Here is a 13,210-nt window from a genome sequence, read left to right on the forward strand (position 1 = left end):
AAAGAATGTGAATGAATATTGAAAACCAGAAAGCCTTACAAATGCGTCAGCCATTCCGAGCTAAGATGGCACTATTGATTTCAAGACCCGTAATTTCTAGAGTCATTGAGAAGTTTCTGAGGGGTGTTGGATGATAGCACGAGTTTGTTTTTCAATTTTGCAAGATAATTTGTTTTATTCCATGGAGAATTAAGGAGAACTAGGCATCGTTTCTGGCCCTGCAGACCCAAAGATGGCGTAAGGTCAACGCTGAGGGGCTTGGGTGGGACAGGAGTGGCGTGGACTTACTGAGGACTAAGCACTGCTCACGTGGAGCTTATCTCAGAGTTTCACAAACGACAGGTGGAGAATGACCGAAGACCACCAACACACGAAGACCGTTTTTGAGGCTATACAAATTTGAACTCACATGACTGATTTTTTTTTTTTTTTTTTTGAGACCGAATCTCACTCTGTCACCCAGGCTGCAGTGCAAAGGTGCTATCTTGGCTCACTGCAACGTCCGCCTCCTGGGTTCAAGTGATTTTTGTTCCTTGGCCTCTTGAGTAGCTGGGATTACAGGTGCCTGCCACCACACCCAGCTACTTTTTGTATTTTTAATACAGACGGGGTTTCACCATGTTGGCCAGGGTGGTCTCGAACTCCTGACCTCAAATGATCCACCCACCTCGGCCTCCCAAAGTGCTGGGATTACAGGCATGAGCCCCCGCGCCCGGCCACATGACGGATTTTACCATGGTGACGCAGAGCCCTGATTCAGCTCCTAGATTCTAGGAAGCTCAGAGACCTCTCCAGTGGGCCCTTATTCCAATTCTTAGCAAATAGGAGAGTGCTGGGTGGGGGAACTCAATCCTTCCCATCTAGTTAAAATTTCTCATTTCATATGATGACCCTCCACACACTATATTTGGGGAATTGTGGGATTTCCTTTCAGATCCTAACTGGCCAATTCACTTTTTAAATTATCCTCATTTCTACTCACTTGTTTACATCTCCTTTTGAGAATTATTTACATTACAAATGAAACCATCTTTTTTCACCTTCTTCCTCACTCGCTCAAGGCCTTTCTTTCTCTTCTCAATGGCTTCATAATCATCTTTGTTTCTACCCAGCAGAGCTTACTCAGGGTGTCACTTGCTTTAGAATGCCGGCCTCTGCAGTGCACACTTGTCCTCCTCCTTGAATCACAAAATTCACCCAACTTTGGAAAGCAGGGTTAAAAAACAGGATTTATGGGGAGGCCGAGGCAGGTGGATCACTTGAGGTCAGGAGTTCGAGACCAGCCTGGCCAACATGGTGAAACCCCGTCTCTACTAAAAATTAAAAAAAAAAAATAATAGCCGGGCATGGTGTTGCATGCCTGTAATTCCAGCTACTCGGGAGCCTGAGGCAAGAGAATCACTTGAACCCAGGAGGCAGAGGTTGCAGTGAGCCAAGATTGCACCACTGTTCTCCAGCCTGGGTGGCAGAGCGAGACTCCACCTCAAAAACAAAAACAAAAATAGAATTTAAACAAACTTGGAAAACGAGAAAATAGAAATGTGTAAAATTGCCTATTTGGGGAGCTGAAGGGACCTCTGTTGTCTGCTAGTCAAGCTCCGTCATTTCATGCCCATAGAGACTTAGCCACCTGCCAGGTGGTGGCAAGGCCAGGGCAGGAGCCAGTGAGACCTGGGTGGGGAGGGGAGAGACACCTTAGAGTCAGCCACATTGCTGTCCAAGGTTACTTTACATTGTAGCATAAAGGTCACAGCAGTGCTACATTTTACTAATTGGTTTTACACTGAAATGTTTTAGTTTTAGAGTTTTTTTTTTAACAAATGGAGCTAAATCCTGCAGAATGTTAATTTATAAAACACTGGCAAGGACTCAAAACCAGAAGAATTCATGCAGATACTAATAAAACAGAGTCGTTGTGCATTAGATTTTCCTGCTCAAAGACATCTTAGAGCTTATCTAATGGAACACTTTACCTGTGAAGAAATTTAGTCCCCATGTGGAAGTGCTATAATAATACTTTAAGGACACAGAATTAGTTAATATGATTTCTTGATTTTGTTTCTTCATACAATTAAGCAGATAGGACTTATTTTCACAAAAGGAGCTGAGAAGAGAGGGTGGGGGAAGAAACCGTACCTGATACATTGCTTTACCCAAGAGAACCCTCTGTCTTAGTCCATTTTCTGTTGCTATAACTGAATACCTGAGGCTATGTAATGTACAAAGAAAAGGGATTTATTTCTTAGGGTTCTGGAGGCTGGAAAGTCCAAGATCGAGGGAATGCATCTGATGAGGGCCTTCTTGCTGATGGGGACACTGCAGAGTCTCAAGGTGGCCCAACGCATCACATATGGCGAGGGGGCTGGGCATACTGGCTCAGGTCTCCCTTCCTCCTCTTAGGAAGCCACGAAGGCCTCACCCTGATGGCCTCAGCTGCCCCTAATTACCTCTCAATTACCATAGTCAGATTTCTTATCCTCTTAATACAGCTACAGTGTGGATTAAGTTTCAATGTGAGTTTCAGAGGGGACAAATATTCAAACCCTAGCACCCCCCAAGCTCCACAATCTGAACAATAATGTTTGCCAAGCAGCTTTATCAAATCCATGTCTCTGTAAGAAGTTTCTGCTTCTTCCAACATTCACTTTGCTGAGGATGAGGCCACCTTGACTTGATTGAGGGTGGATATCTCCACACATGGGCAGGTTCTTTTCTTGTGCTGCAGAGTCCCAAGGGACCCTGGACACAAAGGCCAGGCCTGGTGTGGCAGGTCCCATTGTGGCCCCATTCCTGCTGCCATCCTGGGCCTTGGGTACCCATCACCCAATCAGCCTGAGTGTCTGCTCCAGCAGAGACGCTTTGGGTCCTCAGGGCACTCTGGCACAGCAACCAGCAGAGAATTGGAGTGTGAGGCAGTCACAGGTGGTGGCTCAGGTGCAGATGAACATGTGGGTTCCAATGCTGACTCCTCCATCTGCACTTTTCTTACCTGCAAAATGGGAATAATAACATTGAGTTCATCTGGTTTCGTGAGAATTAAATGACACAGTCCATGTAAAATTCTTAGCACAGTGCCCAACACAAAGCAAGGTCAGGTAGAAAGATTAAATTAAAACAGGGGAACGTGGAGTAAGGCAGGTGAGGTTGCTTTTCAGAACTCTCCTGAGTCATCGGACACAGTAGCAAAGCTTTTATAACTTAGATCTTACCAAAAGACCTAGAGCCGCATGCATCATTTACAGTCTAAGGAAGGGCTTGGTCCTCTAATCCTTCAGCTAGTTTAATATTTAAATATTCCTATTGCATAATTTTATGAATTATGTGGTGACCATAGAGGCCAGATACAATATGTACCACTGGATCTCAGCTTTCGTCTTTCTAAACAACAAATGGAATATACCTCATAGGGCAAAATTTTTCTAATTTTGGAGGTAAAAAAGCCCTACGTTTAAAGAAAAGTATTTTCTACTTCAGACCTTTAAAAACATGCGACTTAATTTAAATGTGATTAACATTTAAATTAGAAATTTAAACTTCAATTGCACATTTCCATCTATTTTCCACCAGATTCTCAAGATGCTCTTGGGGAATGAGGCTGGGATTCTCATTCCCCACATCCTGACCAAGCTGAGCCACCGTCTGCCAAGAGCCTGTGACCGCTGCATGGAAAATGCAGAATCCTGGCTCTGGGTCCCCTCTCCATTACCCATGCCTGGCCACAGGACATAATTTTTATTGAACTCTGGATCCACTCTTGAGGGCCTGTGTTAGAACCCGACTTCTGGGAGAGTTCAAATTCTTAACATTTCTTGCCAAACATTTCATTCGATCTCCAGCAGCCTTCAGATACAACTTTTGCAAATACTTTCCCCTCAGTATTTCAGTGGAGTTTTTGGTCCCTGTCCTATTGTAATAATTCTCTGCTTCTCCATATTTTTAAGGCCCCTTTTTCATATTTGATCTCTTCCAGAAATTAAATCTTCCTCTAATCTGAGGAAAGGCACAGCTGACTAAGCTCAGGATGGGGCCAGTGTCCTAACCTTTCTGACTGATTTCCTCCGCTGTCAGATATGGATTATAGTGCCTACCCCCAGGGCTGCTGTCAAGTTAAATGAAATGGTGCTTCCAGCAGATACTCAGTAACTGGTAGCTTTCCTTAATCCTTAATAATATTGTTTTCGCCTGGGCATGGTGTTCATGCCTGTAATCCCAGCACTTTGGGAGGCTGAGGCAGGTGGATCACCTGAGGTCAGGAGTTCGAGACCAGCCTGGCCAACATGGCAAAATCCCATCTCCACTAAAAATACAAAAAAAAAAAAAAAATAGCCAGATGTGGTGGCGTGCATGCCTATAGTCCTAGCTACTCAGGAGGCTGAGGCAGGAGATATCGCTTGAACCCGGGAGGCAGAGGCTGCAATGAGCCGAGATCATACCATTGTACTCCAGCCTGGGCAACAGAGCAAGGCTCCATCTCAAAATATAAATAAATAAAATAAAATTGTTTTCATCATTATTTAGAGTTTTAGTTTCACAAAATAGGACCATAGCTCTTTTTCCTGAACTATGTTCCCACTGGCCACTTTAATGGAACCTTCTTTGCCCACTTAGGATCTGAGGGCAGGTGACTTGCATTCCACTGTAGCCTCTGGGGCTCTCACTGGTACCCCACGGAGCTTGAGTAAAACCACCCCTGCCTCCCATTCTCTCTCTCCTCCCACTCTTTCTGCATGAGCTGATCCATGCGAACTGTTGTCAGCTCTTAGCACCTAGTCAGTATCTCCCAGCTCTCAGCCTTCTCAGAACGTATGCAGAAGTCCTGGACCCCTGTTTTGTCTTGTGCCTGGCATGCCTAGAATCTCATGTTTTGCCCGCGTTTGTCAATGTCTTCACCTGGCAACCTGGAGTAGTGATCGCTCATAAACCTACTAAACGAGATTGAAGACATTTCTGCCTTTACTTAATCCATAGTTACTGGGTGTCTACTGCATGCCAGGCACTTAGGTGCCAGGGCTCTGAGGGTGACTAGAAATGATTCCTCCCCTCTGGGAGCCAGCTGGATGAAAGAGGAGAGCAGGTCCACAGGTCACTGCAGGCAGCTCGGTGCCACCAGAGGCATGGCCAGGATCCCCGGGCTAGCTAACTCAATCTTGTTATTTTCTAGAACCTTCCAGGTATTCCAGCCATCCCCCACCCTCAGTATTCCATTCACCAGCTGGCTCTTAGGGAGTAGCTCCTCATCTTTTGATATGGTTAGGCTTTGTGTCCCCACCCAAATCTCATCCTTAATTGTAGTTCCCATAATCTCCATGTGTGGTGGGAGGAGCTGGTGGGAGGTAATTGAATCATGGGGGCAGTTTCCCCCATGCTATTCTAATGATAATGAGTGAGTTCTCATGAGACCTGATGGTTTTATAAGGGACTTCCCCCTTCACTTGCCTCTCATTCTTCTCTCTCCTGCTGCCTTGTGAAGAAGGATGTGTTTGCGTCCCCTTCCACCATGATTATAAGTTTCCTGAAGCCTTGGCCAGCCCTGCAGAATGGTGAATCAATTAAACCTCTTTCCTTTGTAAATTATCCAGTCTCGGGTATGCCCTTATAGCAGCATGAGAACAGACTCATACACCTTTTTTTTTTTTTTTTTTTTTTTTTTGAGACAGAGTCTTGCTCTGTCTCTCAGGCTTTAGTGCAGTGGCATGATCTCAGCTCACTGCAGCTTGCACCCTCCACCTCCTGGGTTCAAGTGGTTCTCCTGCCTCAGCCTCCTGAGTAGCTGGGACTATAGGCACACACCACCACACCCAGCTAATTTTTGTATTTTTAGTAGAGACGGGGTTTCACCATGTTGGCCAGGATATTCTCGATCTCCTGACCTCGTGATCTGCCCGCCTCGGCCTCCCAAAATGCTGGGATTGCAGGCGTGAGCCACCACACCCAGCCCTAACACATCTTTTAAATAAAGGAATCCTCCAGTGATACTGTGGTATAAAGACCACTCCCTTCTGGCAGGACCCAAACTTTAGAATCAAGGAATGTGGCAACAACTTCAAAGTGTTTGTTTAAAGAACTTCCCATCACACGTGCCCCTAACCCTACCCTGGCACACAGGACAGCCATTCAATTTTTCCACACAGAAAGTATAGAAATAATACTCTAAATATGGCTGTGTGGAGCTTCTCAGATGTGTTCACTTGGGCCCCTGAGAGCTATGTCATGTGTTGGTTGCAGTCACTTGCTCTCTTCCCAGCTCAACTTGTGCCTAATTCTTGCCAACTTTCTATCCTGGACACTGAATGACACTAGCCTCCCCATTGGAAGGTGTAACTCTAGCAGCTCTTTAGCTTCCGCTCCTCTGAGCGCGTTCAGAGCTGGAGGCAGGAGGGTGGCTCTCCCAGCAGGACAGGATGGGCCACCATGTGAGGTCTCCCTGCTTTTCCATGGCCTGTTCTCATCCTTGACCTGAAAAGAAAGAATGCTGTCTGCTACCAACAATGGCAATCAAGCTGACTGACATGGAAGCTAAATTAGGAGTTCGTTCCTTGGATCTGAGGAATATTTTAGTGTCTGAAAATTGTGTCCTCACCAAATAACACAAGGAACTCTTTGAAGCCATGGTGTCCTATGTTGTGGCAGTTTCTTCTTAGTATTCCGAGCACCTGATACAGTGCTGGGTACATGGAAAATACTCAGTAAAGGCAGTGTAGCATTTAATGGACAGGAGCTCAGGTTAGGTGACAGATAGAGCTGGGCCCCCATCCCAGCTTTGTGATACATTAACTGTGTGACCTTGGGCAATGCACTTACTCCTGCAGATGTCCTTTTGATAAGATGAGAGTGTATTCAGTTACTTGACAAATGTGTGTTAGGCTTAGAGTAGGGTTGGCAGACAAGCACAAGTGAAAAACAAATGTGAGCATGTCTTAGTCCATTTTGTGCTGCTGTAACAGAGTACTACAGACCGGGTAACTTATAAAGAGCAGAGATTTAGTCCTTACAGTTCTGGAGGCTGGGAAGTCCACGGCCACGGGGCCTACATCTGAAGGGTCTTCTTGCTGTGTCCTCCCATGGCAGAAGGCAGGAGGGCAAGAGAGTGTGAGAGGCGGAGGGGGATCATTCCTTTATCAGGAGCCCGCTCCCACAATAACAGCATTAATCCTAAGCCATTCATGAGAACAGAGCCCTCATGACCTCATCCCCTCTTCAATGCCCCACCTTTCAACACTGCTGCACTGGGGACTAAGTTTCCAACACACGAACTTCGGGGGACACATTCAGACCATAGCAGATGATTTCAGATGAAGCCAGGGTAAAGCCGATAGGACTTGCTCATGGTTTGGATGTGGGGGTGAGAGAAAGGGCAGGGTCAGGAAAGATGCCTGGGGTTCTGAGTTGAGCAACTGGTCAGATAGAGAGTCTGAAGAGGCACGTGTCTGGGGATGGAGGACAGGATGTCCTCTCCGGGACAAGTCAAGTCTGAGGGCCAGTCAGGCCATTCAGCAGGAGTCTGTTGCTGAAGGTGAGAGGCCGCCGTTCTGGAGTCATCAGTGTAGAGTGGCATTTGGACCTTGAGATGAAAAGGGATTGCCAGTGAGAGAGAAAGACAGTCCGTGGAAAAGAGACCCTGGGTGCAACTGATCATCAGATGTTGGGCAGAGAGGAAAGCACAGAAAGGGAGGTGGGGAGAGCACACAGGCTCGAGGTGTAAGAATGTGGGGTGGGGATTAGGCCAGTGAGACCTCCGGCCTGAGGACTGTGATGCTTTCTGACTCCCCGGAGGCACCCGCCGAGCCTCTCAGACTCATTACCACCATAAACTCAACAAACACAACAGAGGACATGAAAAATATTCAGTAGGATAATTTCTCAGTGAGCCTAGATTTTTAGTGGGATTCCTGCCACTAAAATCCCAGAAATAGTTTGCCAGAAAAAGTTTTCAATGCAAGTTTCTAGACAGGAACTGCTTTTAGCTCAGGGCTACCGGAGAGCCAGGAGTTCACACTCATCTCAAAGACGGCGCTGGTTTCCCAAGAAGCTCCCAGACTCCACGAGCAACTGTCTCGTCCGCATCATCTGTTGCTTTCATTTCAGTAGTTACTCTGCCTCCGTCGGGAAAGCACAGTGTCACAGCTTAGCTGTTATTAAACTTTCTAAGCTAAAAATACAACCTGCCTGCTATGGTAGAAATGGTCTGTAGTGTGCTGCAAGACCTTCATGCTTCAGATGGGGTGTACCTGGTGTTAACAGTGCCTCCCAGACCCTACATTCTTCTTTGCTGAGGCGATTTTCACTTCAGTTGAGAGGCTCAAACCCACCGCATGTGGGATTGAGAGATCAGCTTTCCTAGAGTGAATAGGAGATTCCATCCCACCATGTGCTTTTATGCCCCCAGCTTTCACTCTCATGCCCATTTTCTGTAGTCATACCTTGAGAAGAAAAGTGGTTTCTCAAAATGATGGCCTCCAAGTCTTAGGAAATTCTGGCTGATTCAGATTTGTTTCTCTCTGTGCACATCGACACATAGATAGATCTCTCATGATACAGACTGTGCAGATCAGTAACTCGGGGAAATGAGGTTTGTTCGTTGTCAATATTTAAACACTTAATTTTTTTTAGAGCTGTTTTAGGTTCACAGCAAAATTGAGAGGCAGGTCCAGAGAGTTCCCATCTCCCCCTCCCCTCCACATGCACAGCCTCCCCCATTATCAACATCTCCCATCATAGTGGATAAATTTGTCAGGATTGATGAACGTGCATTGATACATCATTATCATGCAACGTCCACAGTTTACATTAGGGTTCACTCTAGGTGTGGTACATTCTGTGGCTTTGGGCAAATGTATGATTGCATGTTTCTGTCATTCCAGTATCACACAGAGTATTTCCCCGGCCCCGGGTATTCTCTGTGATACACCCGATACACCTGTGCAGCCCTCCCCAGCCCCAGGGAGGTTGTTTTTATTCAGGGTTTGCTTTTCCAGCCGGGGGGGGGGGGGGGGCGGGGCAGCAACACATGTTAACATGTAACTCACATGGGTAGGCTTATACAAATTATTTTCCCTGAGTGTCAGCATCTTATAGGCCATCAGCTTATCACCAGGCCAGGGAGCTCTGAAATCTCTCCTCAAGTCCTCTGCTCAGATTGGCTGTTTCTTATTACTACCACTTGCAGGCAGCAATGATTATCTTGCACTTCCTCTGCCGCCACTATCATTCAGGTGTCCTCATGCCCTTTTCAAGAAACAAGCTTGCATTTGACCAAAAATGCAAGGTGACCGATTTATGATACATGACCAGAAAGTCATGATACTGACTGCCTTGCCTAAGTTTATAATGTTTTATTTATATGGTCACACCTCATATAGCACTCCCAGTATATTTTCAAGCACTTAGAGATAGATAAAATATGAAAACTGGATACAAGTTCAGCTTAGAAAACAGCCGGAGGAGAAAGCTAAGTCATATGCCCAGCGGTGTCCTCCCCAGCCGCCACAGGCAGTCTTGTATGAGCGAGTATGTTAGAATGGTGTTCTCAATAGAAGATCAGCTGAGTAGTCAAGAGAAGCCCTTTGCCATTACTTGCAAGGGGAAGAACAAATCTCAAATGCATTACAGACTTTGTGTGCAGATGTCCAGGTGAGAGGCCTGGGGTCTGCACTTAGGGTACCATGGGTAACCATGTAATGATGCCCATATCAGACCCTCTGTCATTTATAAAGTGCCAGAGGCAGCATGTACAGTAAGAAGATGGGAGCAGCTCTGAAAGGCATGACCTCAAGTTCTAGTTCCACTGCTTCTGAGCTGAATGGCCCCGTGCAGGCAGTCTCCCATCTCTGTAAGCCTCAGTTTGCCCATCTGTAAAATAGGGTAACAGCATCGTTTTCTTCATAGGAATGTTTTGAGGCCCAATGCATTAATAAATGTGATTGATATCTGCTGAACAGTTGTAACTGAGGACAAAGGATTGTCCCTCTGTCCTGTCCCAGGCCCCTTGTGGCCTCTCTCTATGGCCATTTACTATGCAAAGCAGGTCACTTGATCGACATCCAGCCCCAGCCCAGAACTTAGCATCAGGCGGTGTTTTGAGGCCCAATGCATTAATAAATGTGATGGATATCTGCTGAGCGGTTGTAACTGAGGACAAAGGATTGTCCCTCTGTCCTGTCCCAGGCCCCTTGTGGCCTCTCTCTATGGCCATTTACTATGCAAAGCAGGTCACTTGATCGACATCCAGCCCCAGGCCAGAACTTACCATCAGGCGGTGTTGGTTCCCTCTTAAGGGAAGGTTGTTCAGTGAATGCAAAGAAGTTTCTTTTACCAAAGAGAGGAATCTTTACTTTCCAAAAGAAATGAGAATTTGCCCTCCTATTTCTTTAAGTTGCCATTTGAGAAGAATGCATATGCTTTGTTTTTTCAAAACAGCTACGTTCTGTTGAAAGAATGACGATGTCCTTGAACTGTCTTGATGAGAAACATTTCTCTGAGTGGTTAATTTGGAAATATGCAGAATAATATCATTGTGTTATACTATCAGAGTATTGGGTGGGAGGGGCGGGGCTCCTGCAAGTAAAAAGACATTTTATTAATTGATTTCCACTTTTTTTTTTCTGCCTCTCATTTCAGAACGGTTTGATCACCACTGTCCCTGGGTAGGCAACTGTGTGGGGAAAAGAAACTACAGATTTTTTTATATGTTTATTTTATCTCTGTCTTTTCTGACAGTCTTTATATTTGCATTCGTTATCACCCACGTCATTCTTCGTAAGTATGCTGGCGAAATCAGATTACGTATGTAACCATTTGCCTGACTTTGATTTTCCTATTTGATTTTGATTTAATATTTTGGTCATTTCGGGCTTTCTCTTTCCCTTTCTTTCTCCCTTTCCCCTCCTCACTTCCAGCCTGCCTCGCTTTTGTTTCTCACCCTCCTCCATCCCTCCTCCGTCCCCTGTCATCCCCCACTCCCCACCCCATCTTTCACAGCACTTTCCAGGGGTCGCACCTAGGCCAGGCTGCACTTTCACCAAACAATACCTCCTCCTTGATACGCACATCCCTATTCCAACCTCAGTGACCTCACTTTTTCTCCTGCTAAGGGGTCCCCTGGAAGACTCATTCCCACATTTTGCACAAAGGACAATGTGCTGCAGTGATGACCATTGAAGAGCAGAGTTTTCTTCCTTAATGTGATCATCTCCTTATGCAAGAACAGTCACCAGTCACCCTCCCTAGAAAAGATGTCTGGGGAGAAAGACTAGGTTTTCTTGCACACAAATCTATATAGGTTAAAAACATACATTTGACAAGATGTTTACGTATCTGCTAGAACATGAGCTAACTACCCCTGGCATATATATAAAGGAAGCAACTTTGATTAAAAATTAGATTTGGAAATCAGTTATTTTAATATCTATTTGCCTAAGCAAATGGCATTTTTTCATTTTCCATTCTGAGGGTTGTAACTTTGAATTGCTTTTGTCTCTTGGTCATTCACTTTTCTACAATAGAAAGTGATGAGAAGGAAGTGAATTTGCATTGAGTTATAAATTTAGGCCTTTGAACTTCCATTACAGTACCAACAGCAACACTAAGCACTAGCCTTGCCTCTTGTCCGCATTCCTGAAGCATAACCCCTCATTAGCAAGTCCGTAGCTTCTTTCTGGAATGTTTCCGTAAGTATCTGCACAACGGCTTCACTTCCTTCCCAGGCCGCGGTGCTCAAACCACAAATGGCGTGGGCTGGGCTCAGGCTCACGTTGGGAGCACATCTTCCTCCCTTTCTCTTCTGGTGGGTTCGTATGGGGGTGGGGAAGTGGGTGGGAGGGAATGTTTTGCATTCATTCTTTTTGAATATTAGTCAAATTGGGCCGTTAAATGGAACATCCCAAATTTTCATAGGTACTTTCAATCCTAGTTGCCATTCTTTCTGACTATAATCTTTCATCCAAACGTGACACAAATGTGTAATATGTGCTTGAGAGCCATAACTTGGTGGGCTTGCAAGAGGACAATGGACACCCGCCTCTTCCACATCAGCTGGGCAGGATGCAGACAGGGGCACCCTCTCCCTCTATTTTCAGAGTCCTCAAAATGGCAAAAATGTAGCTAGGGTCCTATCTGTGCATTAATAGACAAAAGAAGCAGAGAGAATGACTAGGGCATTATATGTTATTTTCAAAGAAGCAGTTGTTGACACAACTAGGGAAGAAATACGAACCGATCCTCCAGCACACACATAACACTGAAAAGCAGTGTTTAGACATTATTTATTTTTATTTTTGAGATGGAGTGTCGCTCTGTTGCCCCAGCTGGAGTGCAGTGGTGGGATCTCGGCTCACTGCAGCCCCTGCCTCCCAGGTTCAAGCAATTCTCCTGCCTCGAGTAGCTGGGATTACAGGCGTGGGCCACAGCACCCGGCTGATTTTTGTATTTTTAGTAGAGATAGGGTTTCACCATCTTGGCCAGACTGGTCTCAAACTCCTGACCTCAGGTGATCCGCCTGCTTCAGCCTCCCAAAGTGCTGGGATTATAGGCGTGAGCCACCCCACCCGGCCTAGACATTGTATTTTTATATCACCTTTAACAACCTCATGATGCTTTTGTGTGTATTATGGGATTGTATTTATGGCCTTGTCCCTGCATTGTGGATGTCAAGGGCCAGTTGTCACGTGCTTAGTCATATACCTAAACTCAGGGAACACACACACGCATGCTTATGGACTCACACACACTCACACTCTTACCCACACTCATTCTAGCCACACTCACACTCATATATACTCACCAATACGCTCACACTCACACATATCCTTACACACCCACACTCTCACATACCCTTACACACGCACACACACCCTTACACACTCACGCTAGCCACTCACTCATATGTATCACCAGTATGCTCACGCATGTACCCTTACACACCCACACTCATACTAGCCATACTCACACTCATATATACCAATAAGCTCACACACATACCCTCCCACACTCACACATACCCTTACACACTCACACATACTCTTACACGCCCACACCCACACACATACCCTTACACACCCACACATACCCTTACACACCCACACTCACCCTAGCCACTCATATATACTCACCAATAAGCTCACACATGCATAGCCTTACACACACATCCTTACCCACATTTACACACACTCATACCCTTACACTGTCACACTCACATGTACCCTTACACACCCAC

The 13,210-nt window shown here is 45.8% G+C and overlaps 1 protein-coding gene across 3 annotated transcripts in view; it reads left to right on the forward strand.

Annotated features, from left to right (window-relative positions):
- ZDHHC14 (zinc finger DHHC-type palmitoyltransferase 14) overlaps positions 1 to 13,210 on the forward strand; it is a 299,718-nt gene that overhangs the window by 243,438 nt on the left and 43,070 nt on the right. For all 3 annotated transcript variants that reach the window (XM_016956526.4, XM_001143896.7, XM_009452302.5), the window contains one exon: positions 10,618 to 10,755. In XM_016956526.4, the coding sequence (XP_016812015.2) occupies positions 10,618 to 10,755 (138 nt within the window). The remainder of the gene's footprint in view (positions 1 to 10,617; positions 10,756 to 13,210) is intronic.

The sequence above is a fragment of the Pan troglodytes genome, chromosome 5 (genome assembly GCF_028858775.2).
Source record: "Pan troglodytes isolate AG18354 chromosome 5, NHGRI_mPanTro3-v2.0_pri, whole genome shotgun sequence".
Taxonomy (NCBI): Eukaryota; Metazoa; Chordata; class Mammalia; order Primates; family Hominidae; genus Pan; species Pan troglodytes.